At 36.6% G+C, this 20,215-nt stretch overlaps 1 protein-coding gene across 1 annotated transcript in view; it reads right to left on the bottom strand.

Moving 5' to 3' along the window:
• Positions 1-8,799: 8,799 nt before the first annotated feature.
• Positions 8,800-20,215, bottom strand: part of LOC121431598 (coiled-coil domain-containing protein 6-like) — a 46,153-nt gene continuing 34,737 nt past the window's right edge. The window contains exons 4-8 of the mRNA XM_041629158.1: positions 20,091-20,194; positions 14,497-14,654; positions 13,159-13,407; positions 11,540-11,676; positions 8,800-10,774 (exon numbers count right to left, since the gene is read on the bottom strand). Coding sequence (XP_041485092.1) covers positions 10,676-10,774; positions 11,540-11,676; positions 13,159-13,407; positions 14,497-14,654; positions 20,091-20,194 — 747 coding nt within the window. The 3' untranslated portion in view covers positions 8,800-10,675. The remainder of the gene's footprint in view (positions 10,775-11,539; positions 11,677-13,158; positions 13,408-14,496; positions 14,655-20,090; positions 20,195-20,215) is intronic.

Below are 20,215 nucleotides of genomic sequence, written 5' to 3'. Positions count from 1 at the left end.
TTTGCATTTGTAGGTGTTGATGAGAGATAGCCAAGGAGCCCCTGGGAGATTTCTCGAAGGTTGTCAAGTGAAGGTAAGATTCATGTATGTAGTTATACTCTGTAAGGACTGGAAATAAATTCACATGGCTTGGTGTATAGATTGTTCTATTTACATCTTGTCAAACTGTACTTTTGTTGATAAAAATAAAATTCCGCCAGCTTGCTGTGAGAGGCATTTAGTAAAAAATATCCGGACGTAATTATATTTCAAATGATTATCTGGAAATATTGACAGGTAATCAAAATGTTTTCATGGCATGATGTTGGAACCTTCCAAAGACCAAACCATGTGACTTTTATTTGTCCCCATATGGATGGAAAAAATTACAGTTTCACTTAATTTCCTATTCAAATTAGAAATATATTGTTAATCCATAATTTTAGGTATAGGTTTTGCCAAAATAGTTTAAACCAGGTTATAAAGATTAGATGAAATATGCGGTGTCCGGGTCATCTACAGTTGAGGCCAAAAGTTTTCATACACCCATGGAATCGAGTGAAATTTGATCGCTTTCCAAACATTGCAAAATTTACTAGATCTCCAGAAATATAAATACTACCATGACAAATTCGGTATCAAATCACAGAGCATTTTAAGCTCTTTCACATAAGGTGGAATTTTCTTTGAATAAAAAAGCAATATTCGTGCAAAATGTATTCTATCATTATTTTTACTTGTTAACCCGTTCGCGACGGCATAGTAGAATAGGTTCTACCACCCCAAACGAGATTAATCAGCCGGCCATGTCAAGTTCGAACAGCTCCATTGTTCCGTGCGTGCGAGCTGGATCGTTGATTACAAAAGCGTGTGTGCGATCCACGATGAGTGAATTGATCGATCGATAGTTTTCGCGCATGCGTAGTTCATTTCCTGTTTTGGCTGCACGGAGTTCAGAGCTCACCTGTCGCTCCAGTGCTATAATTATGTCCGTACAGAGTGACTTCTTTGAGAATGTATTGTTGGTGATGTGGGTTTTGAAGTTCTTCTTGGACTTCTTCTTTTTCGATATTACTATTATCATAATATTCTCATAATGTTACTATTATCATAATATTCTCCCTTCCTTTCTTCTTCCTTTTCTTCTTTTTCGATCTTCTTATTATTATCAAAATTATTATTCTCATTTCTTTTCTTCTCATATTCTTCTTTTTCGATATTCTTCTTATCTTATCATCCTCATTTCCTTTCTTCTTTTGTTCGATCTCTGTCTCATCTTTTTGTTCTTATACTTCCTATTTATAGACCCCCCCCCCCCCCCTCTCCCTTGATATAGTCTTGCTTTGTTTCCTCTTGCAAATGAAATCCTTGTTTTTTTCTTCCTTTTTTATAATGCTCCCTTTTCATTTTCTCCTTCTTCTTCACTGATAATTGTGTAATCCTACACCTCCTCCATCTCCTAAGTTTTCTCTTTCTATTTCCCTTCTATTTATTCTTGTTATGAATTTGCTTGTGCTTCTTTTTTTCGCCTTTTTTCTTCGTCGTCTTATCTTCTCTTTATACCTATTCTCATTCTTTTACTCCCGTCGTCCTATTTTGCTTACTTTTGTTCTCTCTGTTTTTCTCTTCATGCAAAATGAAAAAAATGAAGAATATGATATTTCCTTTTAAAAGTATGCCCCCCAAAACATGAATCTTCAAAATATCGTTATATGCATACAAGTAATAATTTCTGAACAAGAAATCATAATCTTCTCGATTAAAATTTGCAAGGTGGTATACGACAATTATTATGAAGATTATTTATCATTTATCATCCAATTACTTAAGTTAGCCCACCCCATCCCCCATGATCACCATTATCTTCTCCCTTCATCTTTTTTTCTGTTTCGTCTGCTTTTTTATTTTATTTTATCTTTTTCTTTGTCTTATCATTATTATATTCATAATCTTAACCATTGTTGTTATTATTATCAATATTATTATTATTTTTTTTTATTATCCGATTGTTATATTTTCTTTTATTATTTGTTATTATCATTGTTAGTGTTGATAGTAATGTTTATAATTGTTATCATTGATATTATGTAAACATTTGAATATTTTACATGTAAAGAATAAAAAAAAATAGTTTAATTCGATTGAAAATATTATTGTTATTGTCATGAATGCCATCCCCTCTACTCTCTCTAATCCCCTTACCTCTAGTCAACCTCTACTTATATTCTCTCTCTCCTCTATTTTCCCTTTACTTTTTTCCCTTCTATTCAATCAGTAGCTTACGCAGGGGGGGGGAGAGGGTTCAATTTCATACGAGGCGCTTTTAATCGAAAAAAATGTACTACAACACTGCGCAGACAAGTGGGTTATGCTCTCTCTCTCTTCTTCATCTCCCGTTCCGTGCCCCCCGGCCCTCTCTCTATTTTTTCCCTTCTGAGTATATTCTCGTCATCACAGAAATATGTCCAAACCCGGCCCTCCAAGCCCAACCCATACTAAAAAATAGAACCTACATTAGGATAGGTGCCCGGCATATTCGACCCATAATCAATTTCAAATGATTTCTAGATTTTATACGTCGTCGAGAAATGTTAAACAAAAACCTCCAAATTATTTCCTTAATTCAAAATCCAACGGAGACGTTGGCCGGGACGTTGCCATGTATTTGTGTAAAAAAATGAATATTATGTATCAAATGATTCTAGTAATTAAAATTGTATTAAAAACAAGACATTGTGCCTTTCATTATCCAAGAATATACAATAAGTCCCTGCAAACCGTTTTATTTATTGTGAACTTACTCAATTCTCAGTTTATTTCACTAGTTTAGAACGTGTGTGGTTATTTTTCTTGACATTTATGTGCAAAGGATTTAATGGTCAACAAATGATTAGTAATTCATGCAAAATGCAAGAAAAAATAACTTAAGTATATGTTGGACAATTTAAAATGGAAAAACATGAGTGTGACCAGAAAGACATTTTCGGTTTTGCTGGTAATCTAGTTGTCAGAGATCGGCGGTGAACCAAGGAATATTTGGTGGAGGGGACTACAAATGCGCTACTTTTTCTTTACTTTTTTCTGACAAGCAAAATAACTGAATGGACGTATATGGAATCACAATATGCTTTATGCCGTTTTTCTCGCACCCTTCTAACAAGCAATTAACAAAAATTAAACGAGCCGCATGATGATAATGATTAATAATTTATATAATATCCACTAAACATTGTGATCAAGGCGCTCTACTTATTCATTACCCGGCTTACATAATTTGCTCCGTGAAAAGCATTATAGGCCTGTTTGCAGACATAAACATAAATATTTTATTTTAAATAAATTCTGCTTTTCATTCCCTCTATCTTCTCGAATAATATATCCATGGAATGCATATTTACTCCATGCTCTGGATTCCTATCGCATCACATTTTTTTTATATGCAGGTCAAACCAAACCACGATAACATACTCAGTCAGAATAAAATCAATTGGGGAAACCTTTGATTTTTTTTCGAAAATTCATATGAGATTACTGATATGGATAAAACATGCTTCATATACTTTGCACATCGTAAATAACACATATTAGTCTTCATTAGCATGATTATGCCTATGTCACGGCGTTTATCACTCTTTGGTGTTAAACCAAACTGACAAAGTGTGAATTCATCCGTACATCCTTCCCTTTCAAGTCACTCTTTTACATTGTTAGTAAGTGGCAACTTTATTGACCTTCGCTGGATGCCCTTTTGTGATTTTCAAAGGAAAGGGGGCCATGCCTCCATCAATTACCACATCCGTATCGTTAGAACAAAATAGAGTGTACGTACGATCCGAGGTATTCTCAATAGCCAGCTGTATACACTTTTTGTTTAGGATTATAGAAATCGATATCAACTTAAAGTCGTGTACTCTCTTCTAGTTTGATCTAGCTTGATCAGTTCATGAAGTTGAATATTATGACAGCCATTTTCAAGAGGCAAAATAATGCACCTAAATGAAAGAAGAAAACAAAAATCGATGTGTTATAAACTGAAACCATGATTTTTCTTCCTATATTTTATCAACGGCGCCATTTTTTTAAAAAGAAGTGCACACCTAGTTAGCAGTAATGCATATAGCATTTTCATTTATTTGAAAGCAGGATAAAAGAGCATTGTAGATTAAATGCCTTGCTCACGGGCATAGGTGCCGCGGCCGGGATCGAACCCCGGACTTTTTGAAACCTCACAAGCAATCTTATAAAGTATCGATCGTTTTCGATCTATCGTTGATCATATCAGCGCACGCACGCAGCTCTGCGTGCGTTTTGGGTTGCATTTCGCTGCTCCCATTGTTTTCCCTCACTTTTATTGATTACGGTATATACGTGGTTCTGCGAAACTGAAAATCGTTGAAATCAAGCTTCCATCGCGGCAATGCCCACTGTACGCCAATATTGGACTCTCTTCGAAGCATAACTCGTTTTATAATGCTTTATAAACTATAGAAACAAAAGGTAAAAACGTATGACTTTCTGGAATGTGTAGTTTAATTAATGGACATTGTAATTATAACACAGAAAAGGCAGAAACATAGTATGAAATTGTATTTTTAAAGCCTGCAAATGGATGCGAGTAATAGCCTTTGGGGAACCGACTATATACGGCTCCCGTACATGAATAAGTTTTAGGGAACCGTATATATCCGGCTCCCGTTGGCAACGGGTTAATGATTGGAAAATTGCCAAATATTAGTAATAAAAAAAGTTTTAAAAATCTGTACTAAGGGGAGGGGGGCCTATGATCTGGGCCGTCGATTGCGGGATCACAACAAAAATTTTGCATAAATTCCATTGCTAAATTTACCGTATTTTCCGGAATATAAACCGCGGCCGTGTATTAACCGCACCCCCAAAATCAGGAGACTGTAAAAAAAAAAATTTGGCAAACCTAGTTTAATAATTATTTAGGTGAGCAAATTCTACTGATGGATTATGATAGACCAAAAGATATATTACTAATTTTTGTGTTAAAAAAATGGTTACTTTATTCTTAATATAATAAAGAAAAAAAGATCATGAAATGGCAGTATTGTATACCAAACCTATATTCTAACAAGGGGAAAAGGAAACAAAAATGTTGAAAGTGAGGGGGAAAAAATGAATAGAGGACATTTTTTATTGCCTAATTTCTAACCGATTCCGATCGATTACATGCCTATTGTAAAGCATTTTCAATGCACTTTTTAGGTGTAAAAAAAATTATGGTATAAAAAGGGAAAGGACATTATTTATTGCCTTTTTAATAACCGATTACGATCACATGCCTATTAAAGAGCATTTCCCATGCAATTTTAGTTGAAAACTTTTCATCACAAAACAAATCACATTTTTTTATTGATAGTAGTTAAAGAACATTTCGCAAAACAACAAATAATTATACATTAAATAGAATATTTAATTGTTGGTTCTAATTATTATATAATTGTTGGTTTGGAGTAAATTTATGTTATTGACAAAACATAGTCAATTTTCTGACAAAATTTTGTTGTTTCTGGGTATAAACCGCACCCAATATTTCAAGATTATAAAGCGGGAAAAAAGGCGTGGTTTATACACCAGAAAATATGGTATGCGTAATATCAAAAGTTTGCTCTTATTAACTAAATAATGCCCCTGAAATGATTATTTTTAGTTCACAGACTCTTTATAGGAATCTGTTCAAATGTCCTTTCAAATATTTCAACATCACATTTATTTTCTTAGGAAATAGTCAGGGACTATATATTTTGACCATAAACAAGGTCATTAGATTTGTACACAAATCCACGTTTTTGTGGAATCTTGGGTCTGCATGCACTTACAAAATGTGTCATTTCAGAACCGCATACCAGGGGGTTGCAAAAAAGGAAAGTCTGTGAGTGACGCGTTAAAATAAAATATGCAGTGAATCTATCACAAAAAATGACAAGTGGGGCTGAATGAGCCCCCTCCCAGTCTTATGAGGGTAAAAAACATTCTATATGCCTACTGATTGTTTCTAAATATATTTGATCATAATTCTTGAATTAATAAAAGTGTAGTTCAAGAGCTTTACTTAAATCTTTTGCATTTCATGCACTAAAATTGGTATAATTGATTTACAGAAAATTGCTATAATTGATTTACAGAAAATTGCATCATTCGTTGGAAAAAAAACGTTTTAATACGGTAGCTATACTATTGTAGTGGGCGTACAGACAGTATTCACTGTAGTATCATTGCAAATTATAGGCAATGTTTTTACAGATCGATATATACATTGAGCATACCTCGAAAGAAAGAGAGTCGATGAAACTGATGGCGCTGTCTGTATTGAGGCCTATTAATTATGCCTAGTTTCCTTTGGTGAGATAATTTCATGAAAAATATTTTTTGTAGGTTGAGTATATTACGTATAGGATTGCGTTTAGATTGAAATTTTCGGCAAGTGTGCGTCCGGATAATAGAGAGGTCGGACTGTACCTTGAAAGTAATTCTGAGATAGGACAGCTAAGAGACATTTTGTTCAGGATATTTGAGTTGGTAGTATGAATTAAATGTGAGGATGATTAGAGGCCTGTAACACATAGCTTAGCAATCATCGTAGTATTACCATCAATCATGAAAACCAAGTCACTAATCTTCTGATCTAGCCCTGTAAAATTTATGCCAGAGAATAATTTAATTCTGGCTACTGCGGTGTGATGTGGTTATACCATTTCTCTTTAGTTGTCTTCCTTTTTTTTTCAGCTTCAACCAGATGACAACTGGCAAAGAGCCGAGGTCAGATCTTCTCAGGAAGAAAGAAGCAACTGATGCATACAAGCAAGATACTATTCGCCTTGCTAAACATTCTTTACTTAAGCAGTATAATGGATTTCCAATGTTTACAATATACTTTTGCAGCTCACATGGGGGGGGGGAGACAAGATCTTACAAATAGCAGGTGGGTATTTATCCAAAGCACCTTACCATCACGTATGCCATTTTCAAGGAAGCAAGTATATATTAGTGTTCATTAAATTATTCTGATAATTGAAATGCACTATTTTAACCTCCTCATTTATGAATTGTTTTTGTGGATCATGAGAGACAGGAAATATGACGCTACTCAGGGGAGTGTTTCATTTACATTGTTAGATCTGATAACTCCTCGATTCTGATTGGCTTAGGAGCACTGTTATACTGTCAGATCAATCTCTTTCTTGAAACACTCCCTTGGATATAATGATATACTATACACCATAAAGTATATTTTCAATAATATATTTTCAACCCACAGCTGACACAAACGAAAATTAGTAAAAGCTTGTTTTGATACAAACACTCTTTGAATCCACATGTGTTGAAGCAATAGTCATAAAAAAAAATTATATGGCAAGTTACATGAATTTTTCAGTACAACCAATGCTTTAATATCCAACTTTACTTCAAGCTTAATAAAGTCCTTTATAAATGCCAGTCGTGGTAATGATCTCAAAATGACTTACAGTATCCAATATAATGACCACCCAATTGCTGAGAAATAAGTGCTGAACTGTGTTGGCAATCTTGATCACATTTTTAAGCTTAAAATTTTATGATTTCACAAAGTTCAGTTTATGTAACTGTACGAGATCTAGATAACTTTGGTTTTACTGCAACTGCTTTCATTTAGCTTTAATCTAAAAATCATTCACCCACACATTTTGTTGAGCTGCGGAATATAGGACAAAATATCATATGTGATGCTGAACGATTTACAAATGTGACAATTCTTTGTGATGTGAATTTTCTGGACAGTCATAACAAGATTGTAATACTGAATTTATTCTCTTTTAGCCCCCTCCCCCCAAAAAAAAAAAAAAAAGGAAAAATAAAGCTGCCTTGCTCAGATAACAAGTGTTCAAAAGTAAGACAATTCACAATTGTTGTGCAACATGTGTGTTGTAGACTTCTTAGAAAAGATAATATGGAATTCCATTATGATTGGATGAGGGTGTGCACAAAAAATTGTAACTTTTCAAAAGGGGTATGTAATTCATTGTTGCCTTGCAAGAACAAATAATGCCTCAAACACATTTTTGCTTGATGCCTCATATCCTGTTCACTTAGTACAGAAATATCACAATGATGAGCTTTCTCATGCCATTCCTGAGCGAGAGCATTAACAAGACCATAATGAAACATCAACTCACAACCATTATTTTGCTGGACATGGCATGGTTTTTAAAGAAGAACACTTACTTTGGATAGCAAAAACTGGAGTATTTACAAAACAGGTACATAAAATCACCAGTTACTTACTTCAATCTGAAATTTACAATATGTACATTTCAATCTCTCTTCGGCCATTTGCTGTACCATTGAAACTGGTTGGATTTAGCTTTCTAATTGCAAACATGCATTGAATTCCATGTGGAAAAATAGGAGAAAATTCGCAAAATGTCTCTTGTAAACAAAGGAAAACACAGCGAACTGTCCATTGATCCGATCAATCATAACTCTTTGCTTGAATTAAAACCTAAGTTAAGAACATGGGCAGATGACCTTAAAGTTGCATAATGATGGTAAATTACAGATGCTACATTTTTTCAACATAATACTTCAAAGTTCATGACAACAGATCAAAAGGAATATAACCATTAATCTTTGGTTTTTCGACACAGTAATTGTTAAATATTTAACATTCAATATCTATCAGGATGATGAGATTTTTTTCCACTTTCACTCCTGAAATATGACCAGAAAATTCACAATGATATTATATAGTATATTTATGCAGAAAACCTCAGGAATACCTAAAAAATTTTGGTATTTACATGTTACTTTTGCCTTTCCTTCAAATAAATTGTATTTCAAATCTGTTCTACTTTCAAGCTCATGATGTGTGAGTAAAATTACTGTATATACCATACAGATAGCATACAATTTTTTGCCTTGTTTTCTACTAGGTGGGACAGTTTGTGCCTGTATAATTTCACAAGATGTTAGAATTTCTGTGAGTATATATATATATGCCAACAGTTGAGGATAAAACATGAAATTACTAGCATAGTACCGGTACATATCAGGTATTTATACATGTACATAACATTCTCATAGGAACATTGATGGATTCATGTTTTATTAGTAATGATTAATACATAAAGGGTGAAGAGTTTTCTTTTCATTTTGAAATTGGTTGAAATCTGGGGCCCATTTGTTGAAATAAATCTGTACTGACAGGTTAAAGTTAATGAAATCATTTGCTGATAGTATGTAGGCATGTAGAATTTGTGTATCTGTTAAAAGAAGTCTTCAGGACACGGGATGCTGATGTAGGATCTAAACTCTCTTTCGAGTTCACACTACCTTCAAACTCTTCATATGTTGGTTTTGTGTCATCCAAAAACTGCTTCCATTATTGAAAGAGGGGGAATGGGAGAGGTGGTAGGACAGAAAGATACAGTGAATTAGAGGATGAGGAAGAGATTTTAAGAAAGAGGGAAAGGGAAGGCGGGTGAAAAAAAAAATGGCATGATAGAAAAGAACGACAATGGAGAGATATACAGTTCCTGATTATACATTAACGTTCACACAACCAAGTATGTATATTTATCATACATTACACATTCTCTGATATATAAAACAAATTCAACCAATACAAAAATATCTTCTCATTGAAACCATTTCCTATCCTGATACATATTCAATGCTTTGTTGACTATGCCATACTTCATACACTCTACTGCATCAATAATATAATCTGCTGCTCTTATAAGTCCATCTATATAGCGCAGCTGAAATATCCATATTCTCTGTGCTTTAATTCTTGGTATCATATTATACCAGGCTGTGGCTGAGCTGCCATATAGGTGCTGAAGCATACAAGGAGTAAATCCTACCAGGTACACATTCACCTCACCAGGGTTGAGTGCAGCCAATACGGATAAGTTTCTTGCTGAAGAAAAATAACGCCTGGAGTGGGATTTGAACCCATGAGTAAAGGCGAGAGACAGAACCACTACACCATGGTGCTTCTGCATTGTCACTCCTGTGAAATATTTCTTTCGCTTTCAAAAAACCTTTCCTCTCACTTTGCTACACAATCATGAAAAGGACTTCCAATCATCTTTCTCTTTTTCCGACCGTGTGCAAACATAAAATGATGAATAAAACTGGGTAAAATCATACAATGTGAGAGATAATCGATACTAGACCTTAATACAAAAATGCACTAACCCTAAGTTTGATGAGATATGGAGAAAGGTGTCTGCAACTGTACACAGATCACAATATACATCACAGAGACATGGGGGAAATCCCCTAAATCATTAGGGGGATTTCCCTTTGAGAAGAGTAATGACATCATAGTAGAATCACATGCATTAGTGATATTTCTTATCTAAAAAGAAGTGCCTCGACGCACTTACGAAAGGTTATGAATATACATGCCAGATACAGCTGATGGTACGGTCTGCATTGTGCAATGAATCTCAACTGCAAACTTATTCAATGCCTTCACCGTAATCCTCAAATTGGCAACTCGGTGCTGCTATTCCACTGATCCCGTACAGCTACGAATTAATCCTTGGTGATGCCAAGCCCGACGGTGCATCGAATGTTCATACAGAGCCAATCAGGATAAATACACATAGGTGCAAAAGGCATACATGGGTTGGATGACATCACCTCCTCTTGTTACGAACTCAAGTGCAGACATTTGAAGCGGCGACTACGAGTTGCTGGTCGGCGTGCTGGTGTAGGTTGGGTTGGTTGGCTTTACGAAGCGGTCATGGTGGCCGGATGGTGAAGGACCTTGCGGCCTCATTCTCTGTTTTGGTTTATAAGGTAGAAATAATGTCAAAATGAAGCGAGTGATTCTAACTTTACGATGAAATATTCTTTGATGTTACATAAAAGGCCTGTGGATTTGTTCTAAACTGCCAATCAAATTCTTCTCACCAGGTAATTGTATCCCTGATTCTTTTCTTTTCTATTCACTTTTCTTTCTTCATCTTTCATGTTTTGTGTGCAACAATATTTCCTTCTTTCTTTAACATCTCATTTCATCCCCCATCTCTCTTACTCCCCCTCCCTTAGCAACCTCTAGTAGATCGACTACTTGTAGACAAAATAAATATCAAATGTGACCAGCCACCCCAAACCAAAAATAACTTACCACAGAAGTTTCTCTGTAAATAACCAAAATAGTAAGATACAAGAATTTTCTTTGACACTATTTTTGCGAACTGCTTTTAAGTTTCAACGAGACTGCACGGTGTGAACATCTCATGCTTGGGTGAACTTCAAACCTTGTTTTCTCCCCTTATTTTATCAAACTCGTGCTGAATTTCATCTGAATTCAATTGAGTATTTGTGTGGGTTATTGTGTATCAATGTTGACAAGTTGTATATCATTTTAAAGCTTAGAACATCTTCTTGGAGCAGAATAAAATCTGAAAATTCATAATTTGTGGCTGCGTAGTTTTGGTTTGGGGTGGCTGGTCACAAATCATCTCCGTAGTACAACAGGTCATCCGTCCTGCATAACTTTACAAGCAGCTTTATAAAACAGCCACCACAGCCCGGAACTCACCATATGAGGGTTGAGTGGTGCTGGTCCCACTGGTGGTGAAGTGCCAAAAGGACTAATAGGTGATGGGTGACTGGCCGTCGAGCTGGCGAATGAGGCACCCCGGGTGGCTGGGGACGGGGGAGTCAAGGCCGGGTACGCTGTTGGAAAAAAAAAATTTTTTTTTCTCGAAAATGATGCAGTTATGTGAACAATTATCAATAGTAATCTGTTTAATGATGAGGACATATTTAGTGCGCTGGTGTGGACATGTGCTGAGGAGGGATGACGGGCAAGTTCTGAAGGGGATTTTGTGTTCAAGAAAAGGATGGCCAAAGAAGAACTGGACAAAACTATCCATATTGCTGGATTCAAGATTAGGGTATGTCACCCCTGGTCAGGCTGGATTAGGCAAAAATGGGAATGTGGATGATATTGCCTTTGACCTCAGAACCACAGCAGTCTCATTCAAATATCTCTAACCATTTACACTGACCAAAATCATTTTCAACAGGTGGGTGTTTCATAAACCTGATCAAAAGTTACAACGGACTTTACAAATGACTGGTGATCCCTTCTTCAGTGCTAATTCAACATCAATGAAAATTTGGTGTGTATCATTTACCACTAGAAAGTATCACCACTTCGTAAAGTCATTCACAACTAATGAAGAGCTTAATAAAACACCAACCAGTGGGATAGGCTTGGTTGGTTTTGTGACCATCAGTCAAGGATTGGTATATAAAATTGTTCCAGGTCTTGAGACTTTTAGCCATCTCTCTAGTATCAACACTCATAACGAAGAAGGGCCAATAAGGCACCCTGTCATAAGTCAGAGATTTTTTCCTGCATGTATCTTTCCAGTGGCTTTTTACTAATAATCCTCACAATTTGGTGGATTCACAATACGGTGCACCACGTATCGGTTGCAGCGGACAGGCCAAAATTTGCAATGCCTCATGGGAAAAAATTAACATCTGCTACGCATGCTAGTGCATTATGCTGTATGACCCAGCATAATGACCCAGCATAATGGCTCAGCTGTTTTGCATAAAATTACGCTGTTTACTAGGGTCTAGGAGGTGGGAGAGAAATATGCTGCAAATTTCTTTGGTAAATTTCGACCATTTTCGGTGAATTCTTTCTCCGTTTATTATAATTATGGTTTTCATTTTTTAGGCATCTTTACACTGCGCCGGCTGAACCTGGCTCGCATGTGATGCCGACCCAAGAGTTAGAAATTGGCCTGTCCGCTACCAACCGATAGAATGCACACCGTAATGTAAATCCTCCGAATTCATGGAAGACAGAATAATAGGGAATGCAGGAAAGTCACAATATAAAGAGCAATAGCACCTTCATAGCGGAATTACTGCCAAAAAATGCACAACCGACTTGTGACAAGTTGCCTAACAGTTTTTGCCATGTGAGACATGCCTAGAGCTTCTCACTACACTACCTTTAATCTTCTACATCACTAATACTGGGGCATGTTACAAAAAGATTTGCAATCAAGAACCAAGCCCGAAATTTATATGCAACCTACAATTTAACCAATCAGATGCACCCATTTGGGGTTTACGTTTGATTTTATAGTTGCATTCAAATGCATATGTTCCTGCAACAGGCCCTTGTTCTCTTACCAGGGGAGATAGGCCTGGCTGGGTTTGGTGAGTAAGGGATCGGTGATGATATCGTCCTTGGTCTGAGTCCTTGAGCCATCTCGTTGAACTGCCTCTCGTCATCCATCTCCAGACTTGACTCACTTTCTGACAGGTGTCTGCTTAGGGCTTCTCTCCTCTCCTGCTCCAGGAGGAGCTTGCGCTGGAGACGGATGTTCTCCTCACGGACCTCCCTCTCGTCCTGCTGAATATGGACAATTCTCTCTTGGTCTAGAAAACAAAAAGGAGACAAGAATAATGAGTTCTACAACTAGAAAACTTTGAAATTTTTCACACGAAGATACAGTGCATAACCTCTCTACTGCTCCAAAAGGAGCTAGCGCTGGAGACGGATGTTCCCCTCCTGGACCTCCCTCTCATCCTGCTGAATATTGACAATCTTATCTTGATCTAGTAAACAACAAGGAGACAAACATAATGGCCCGAATTCACAAAGGTGGTTTTGAACCCACGGTTAAATCCATGGTTTATGCAGATTTCCTGTATAAATTAGGCTTAATTTAGCGCGTATCAGGCGCGTGTATAAAAATATGTCTACTGCTGATGTGCGCTTTTGTCACAGTGCGCCAAATTGAGGCATGTTACCATGGTTAGATACGCTATTTTACTTATGGGTCCACTGATTAAAGTGAACTTAGGAACAAAATAGTGTGGATAACCAAGGCAACAGGTATCAATTTGGCGCACTGTGACAAAAGCGTGCATCAGCATTGGACATTTTGTAATATACACGGTAAAATGAGCGTAATTTATAGGAAAGCTGCATAAACCATGGACTGAACTGTGGGTTTTCAAAACCACCTTTGTGAATTCGGGCCTATGAGTACTGCATATGTCACAGCCTGAGCACAAGTCCGTAGAGTGTGTACATCTGAGCCCCCATGTGAAAGACCTTCCTGAAATGATTTGTCTCAATTTTCCAGTTCAAATGAAAAATTGGAATACCCTCAAAATATCAAGTGTTGGGCAGTTCATAAAAAGAGGGAAAACTTGACAATAAATAGGTCAAACAGACCAAAAGGTTGTTACAACAAATTGCCCTGGTAGATATCATTCGCTGTGTGAACAAAGACCTTTATTAAATGGGACTGCATGATGCTTTTGTTCACATGACCTCCTATACATTGTAAAACACATTCATCTGATTTTGAAGGTGATGATCAAGGGTCTATTGAAGACCTTTCCCGATCACCTCGCCCAACCTCTCTTCCCCTTTTTATTCTTCCTTCATCTTTGTGCAGTGCATCTCCAAAGAACAGTAGCCAAGTGCAGTTATAAAAGATGGAAACCTGAACTCACGTTCCATCTGCGTAGAAAGGAGCTGGTTCTTGAGCTTGCGGACCTCGTTCCTGAGCTGTTCCACATAGCGGGAGAGCGTTTCCGTTGTCTCGCCATTCTTGATCTCACGAGGGGATGGCGGTGCTGACACGGGCTCGTCCAACTTTTCCTGTAGATTTCTGTAAGGGTAATATTAAGCAATAATAATCAGTCTTTAGTGTCTTTGTATAGTCATTTTTAACGTGTAAAACCATGTACCATCCAGGCGTCATACTTCTCAAAACCCTTTATGATAGGTAATCATAAAATGGAAAATAAGGATTATTTCACAAATCAACAAAATTTTCCACTAGTGATGACCCATCATTGAATTTGTACACCCTCCTATAAAGAACAGTATTGACTGCAAACAGTGACGTGAATGGAAGAATGGATTGGTGAAGAACGGAACACTGTTAGGTCTGGGGGGTGTCGCAAGAAAATATTTGCAATCAATCGCAAATGTTCTGTTGCAATTTTACAATTGACTGATCGCTTTCAACTGTAGAGCAAATCATATTACACTCCTTGTTTCATAGAGCAGATTAGCAATCAATCGTAAATTTACAATTAATTACACAGCATATGCTTGATTTCGTGAACGGAAATTGACTTGCAATTAATCGCAAGTTTCTAGCAACGCCCCATTACTCCAGACGCGCAATCTCTTGAATCTGTTCGAACAATATGAACAGGGTCATGCGAAAAATGTCATTGTCTACAGCTTGTCAAGTCCATCACCATATAAGAATATTCTCTCCATATCTACTCAGCATATTAAAGTCAGTAAAGCAATTAAAGTTTGATTGTTTATTCTTCGACTTCAATGGCAGACATGCGCGCCAATGTCAACAGAATAGATATCACATGAAGGTTCACATCCAAATACACAGCGGGTGTCCACTGATTACATGCACTGCTGTATGGTTTCAAGTTCATGTAATGGGTGACTTAAGATATTGTAACAGAATACACAGACACCTTATAACACCAGGGGGTGTTTCACAAAGCTCTTTGTCAGTTAAGAGCAACAGTATAAGAATGACTGGTGAACCTTTCTTATACTCTATATACCAATGAACATTTAATGGTGAATATCATTAACTACAAGAAAGGATCACATGTCGTTTTTAAAGTCGCACTTAATACAAACAATTTTATGAAACACCCTCGGGGCCACATACAGTATTATACCTGGCCCACATAACACATAGAGATAGAATTGATATTTACAATTTATTGTAATCTTTTGCAAATAGTTTGCCATAGAGTTACATGTACAATTAATTGCATTTTGCAGGGCTCCACACCTACCCTTTCTTAACTACTGGTCCAATCAGTTCATGTCAGACCAGTAGATACCCAAAATTTCTTACTGGTCCGAACCTAACATATACTGGTCACCCAAAATAAAGAAAACATTAACAAAAGTTTAGTTTATAATTTCACTCTCTTTTTTTTTTGCCCCCCCCCCCAAAAAAAAAGAAAATCAGTACACTCAACACAATATATTTCAATGTTGGAGAGCCATTCTTTAAGATAACAGACCCAATTTTTGATTCACAAAAAGAGGAGAAAATATCATTTGTATCAGTTTTATATATTTTTACTTGTTATGTTGGACCAGTAAATCTGGCTATATCTGAAAAGTTACTGGCCCGACAGCAATTTTCAATGATATGGGACCGTCGGACCAGTGCCAGTGTCGTGCACTGCATAATAATGCCTTCCTCACTGGTTTATTAGGTGGTTTCAAACCGCCTCGATCACAAGAATCCCCGTTAAATTACGGGAACTGTTTTCGGCTAAAAAATACCCATTAATTATTCCTGCATTCACACCGCCCCGAAACATACCCTTAGGGATAAGTTCCTGAAGTTACGAGCATGCGCATAGTATGGTCTGATAAGCAGGCAAGGCGCGAGATTAAAAATCAATAGCCCAATCAATCAATAAAAATCAATATCGGGGTAAACTTCCCGATCAGAGAATACCTGGAACTGACGAACTTCGAGGCGGTCTGAAACCACCTATTGTCAGCCTCAGCATGAAAGGTCATAATACACCCATTTGTCTGTGCTCATCAGTGACATTAAAGATGACCTCCAATCATAATACAGAATTGTCAACAAAATATCCCTTTTTTTCAAAATCATGATTTTATGAGTTTGTTTTTGCAACTTTCGACTAAAATGTGTAATGCCAGATCTTTGTAATCAGAATATTGTACGTGATAAAACTGTTCATGTCTGAAACTATGACAAGCCTTGCTGAGCATTGTCATCATATCTGAGCAAGATTATATGGTATGCGTGGTGTACAGGGTGGAACCATCTGGACCACATGCTACATGGCATAATGATTGATCACTCGACTGATTTTGACGATTGATTGCATTGACTATTGTGTATGATCAATCGTAAAAATCATCCCTACGATCAATCGCTATGTTATACGTCACAGGGTCCTGAAATGACTGTCATTTACTATTTATCATGGCCTCACAATCAATCTGTCATGATCATAATTCTCACAAATTCAACCAAGGTAACTCCTTACCTCAACTAACAAACCTGCCTTTCAAAGTGTTTAGGAACGCTGTACAAACACACATGAGGTGGTTTCAAACCGCCTCGATCACAAGAATCCCCGTTAAATTACGAGAACTTTTTAAGGCTAGAAAATACCCGTTAATTATTCCAGCATTTACACCGCCCCGAAACACATCCTTCGGGATAAGTTCCCGAAGTTACGAGCATGCGCAGTGTGGTCTGATAAGCAGGCAAGGCGGGAGATACAAAATCACTAGCCCAGCAGCCACCCACGCCGCCGCGCCCAACGACACGCTGGGATAAAAGTTCCCGTAATTTGCTTTCACATCACCAAAATACCTGCGACCTTGGAAAAATCCCCACGAAAGTTCTCGTAATTTCGCCAAGTACCTACTATTTAGCGGGTATTTTCTTTCGGGGATATTACGCGTAGTTTGCTTTCACATTACCAAAATACCTGGTATTTTCTGATCGGGGTAAATTTCCCGATCAGAGAATACCTGGAACTGGCGAACTTCGAGGCGGTCTGAAACCACCTATGTATGTATATAAAGCAGGAGAAATTATAGGGGGCTCATGATGATGCTCAAAAGAGCCCTGGAAAATTAAAAATAGAGCTTGAAAATTCTAACCAACTGCAAAGTTAAAGCTTATCCAATGTTGCATAATGAGGCACATAAGTTTTGAAATTGAAAAGCAGCCCACCCTCCCCCCCCCTCCACTTTTTCACCATCTGATATAAGGCAAATGATGCTGGAAATTCCTTCTACCAACGCACGTCCCTGACTTCTTTTATAATTGATTATAATCACCATTCAAGCATTTTATTCTCTCTTTCTTTTTTTGTTGGGGGGGTCTAAAATGCATCCCCTCTGAAAGTGCCATAGGAGCAAACACCTACAAAAAGATACTTTGCTCAATAATAATCCAAAAAACTAGTACAAAACACCAAAAAAGGTCAGAATTATCAAGCTGCTCTAAATATGTGTGTAAAAATACAAAGGAAAATGGATAGAAATGAATGATAACAATATATTAGCAATGTATGTGAGCTCGACAGTATATGGACAACTATATCAAAGTGAACAAATTAGAACAGATGGAAAAATAGACCAAAGGTGGATTTTAGTAATATTCACAATATATCATAAAAAGACAGTCTCATATCAACATGTCTTCAACTTGTCTGATGAGTAGTTTATGAGCATTACAATATCCATATGTAAAAAATATTGTTAAGAAAGTCATGAAATAGTATTTGCATTTAGATTACCATCATCAATCATGGCACTATGACAATGAAACTTGAAAACAAGTAAAAGCATTCTATAATAATGTTATAAAGGATCTCCAATAACATCGATGTGATTTTCTTACATACATGTATCTCATTTCTAATCTGATAAAAAAAAACTTCTTGAAAAACTTGATCATTTCAGGAGATTGGGGATAAAAGAATTAATATACGCACAACAAAATACATCAAAAGGGTCTCTTCTTTTAGGTTTATATGGTCTTTTTTCTTATCAATCGATCAACACGATGCAACTTACTAGGGCTTCAACATCCACAATCTGAAGAAATGAAAACATATCAAAAATTTCTTCAATTTCTTGCCGATTTATCTAGATATCTACTTCCTCAGAAAACATCATTTGGAAAAAGGGATAAGACCGATTCAGTTATCAAAAGTGAGATTTTAATATATTTTACATATTTAATAACTTAAGTTTCAATAAATCTTGGTATGATGGTAAACTGAATCTTAAAAATGTATAGCAGTTCTATTAGTCTATTTCTTCTTCGATCATATTTATTTTCTAATATATCAAGGGCATGCTTCACCAAGACTTTCGCTTTCTACGACTACCCTACGAATGTTTGGATCTACTCTCAAACAGGGGATCATGGTAGAGGTTGTGGCGTGTTGTGCTAGACCGTCAAGCATGATATTTACTACAGACTTGCGCTTTGTCCTTTTTTGCCGAAAATGTTTGGATCTAATGACTGACAAAGGAAGACCTGCGGTAACCACAGCAACTCCAGATTTTTGGTAGGTGTAAATGGGCTAATAGCATGATCTGAACCTAAGACGAAAAAAAATGTTGTTTAATGTGCCTCCTAAACAGAGAGCAAATAGTAGATTTCGATGGTCTACCGAAACCGGGAATTGAACTTTAAAAGAACATGATACCAGGTTGGGGCCCTACTACCTTGTTAACAAACATACGCTATCACAAGATTAGCCCATGGTCGCAAGACAGCAGCATTGTATTACATTAAATGCCTCCAGCATGTGGTTTTAAATGACTCTCAACCTTTTACACATGATAGCCTCTCCAACATCTCCTTCAGTGTGTGCATGTATTTAAAGGGGAAAATAACCAACTATCAAAGCTTGATAATTACTTTATACCCAGGGCAATGGAATGAAATCATGGCTGTATGCAGAATAGGGGAGGGGGGGGCAAGGGGCAATTGCCCCCTCCCCAAGAAAGTTTGAAAACTTATAGTTCCACCAAAAGTGTGCAAAATCCTTCAATTTCACTTGAATAGAAAATGCAAAAGTGCCCCAGATAAGCTCGGTCGCTTCACTTCCTCGCTGTTTTAGTTTTTTTCAAAATTGTTTGTGTTTTGTCACCCAAGGAAACATTACTGCATACAGCCATTTATGAACTATGTAATGAATGAAAATGAACAGAAATTATTTTTTATAAATGAAATTAAATGGGATTAATCAACAAATTAGTGGACAGTAATGATAAAATCAATGGATAATGACACACAAAAGAATGAAAACAAAAGATAAATGAATAAAAAAAACACAATTGAATGAATGAATAAATATGAAGATAAATTGATTAAAAGGGGTGAGTTGAACTGACTGTACAATATTCAGCATTGTAGCAAATATGTAAGCAGTAAATATTTCCAATTCAAGACTATGCAGACATTAAAAAACTTCGACTTAAATGAAATTGACAGATGAACATTTGTTTTAAAACAACAAGTGAAACACTTTACCTCTTTTCAGCTTCTAGTTTCTCCATTCTCTTCCACAACCTATTGACAAGGGCTTCTTGTTCTTGTTCTAAAGCATTCTCCAGGTCAATCTTTTCTCTTTTCAGCTATTAAAAGGAGGTGGGTAT

The sequence above is a fragment of the Lytechinus variegatus genome, chromosome 18, assembly GCF_018143015.1.
Source record: "Lytechinus variegatus isolate NC3 chromosome 18, Lvar_3.0, whole genome shotgun sequence".
Taxonomy (NCBI): Eukaryota; Metazoa; Echinodermata; class Echinoidea; order Temnopleuroida; family Toxopneustidae; genus Lytechinus; species Lytechinus variegatus.
This window is presented reverse-complemented; position numbering and strand designations above follow the sequence as displayed.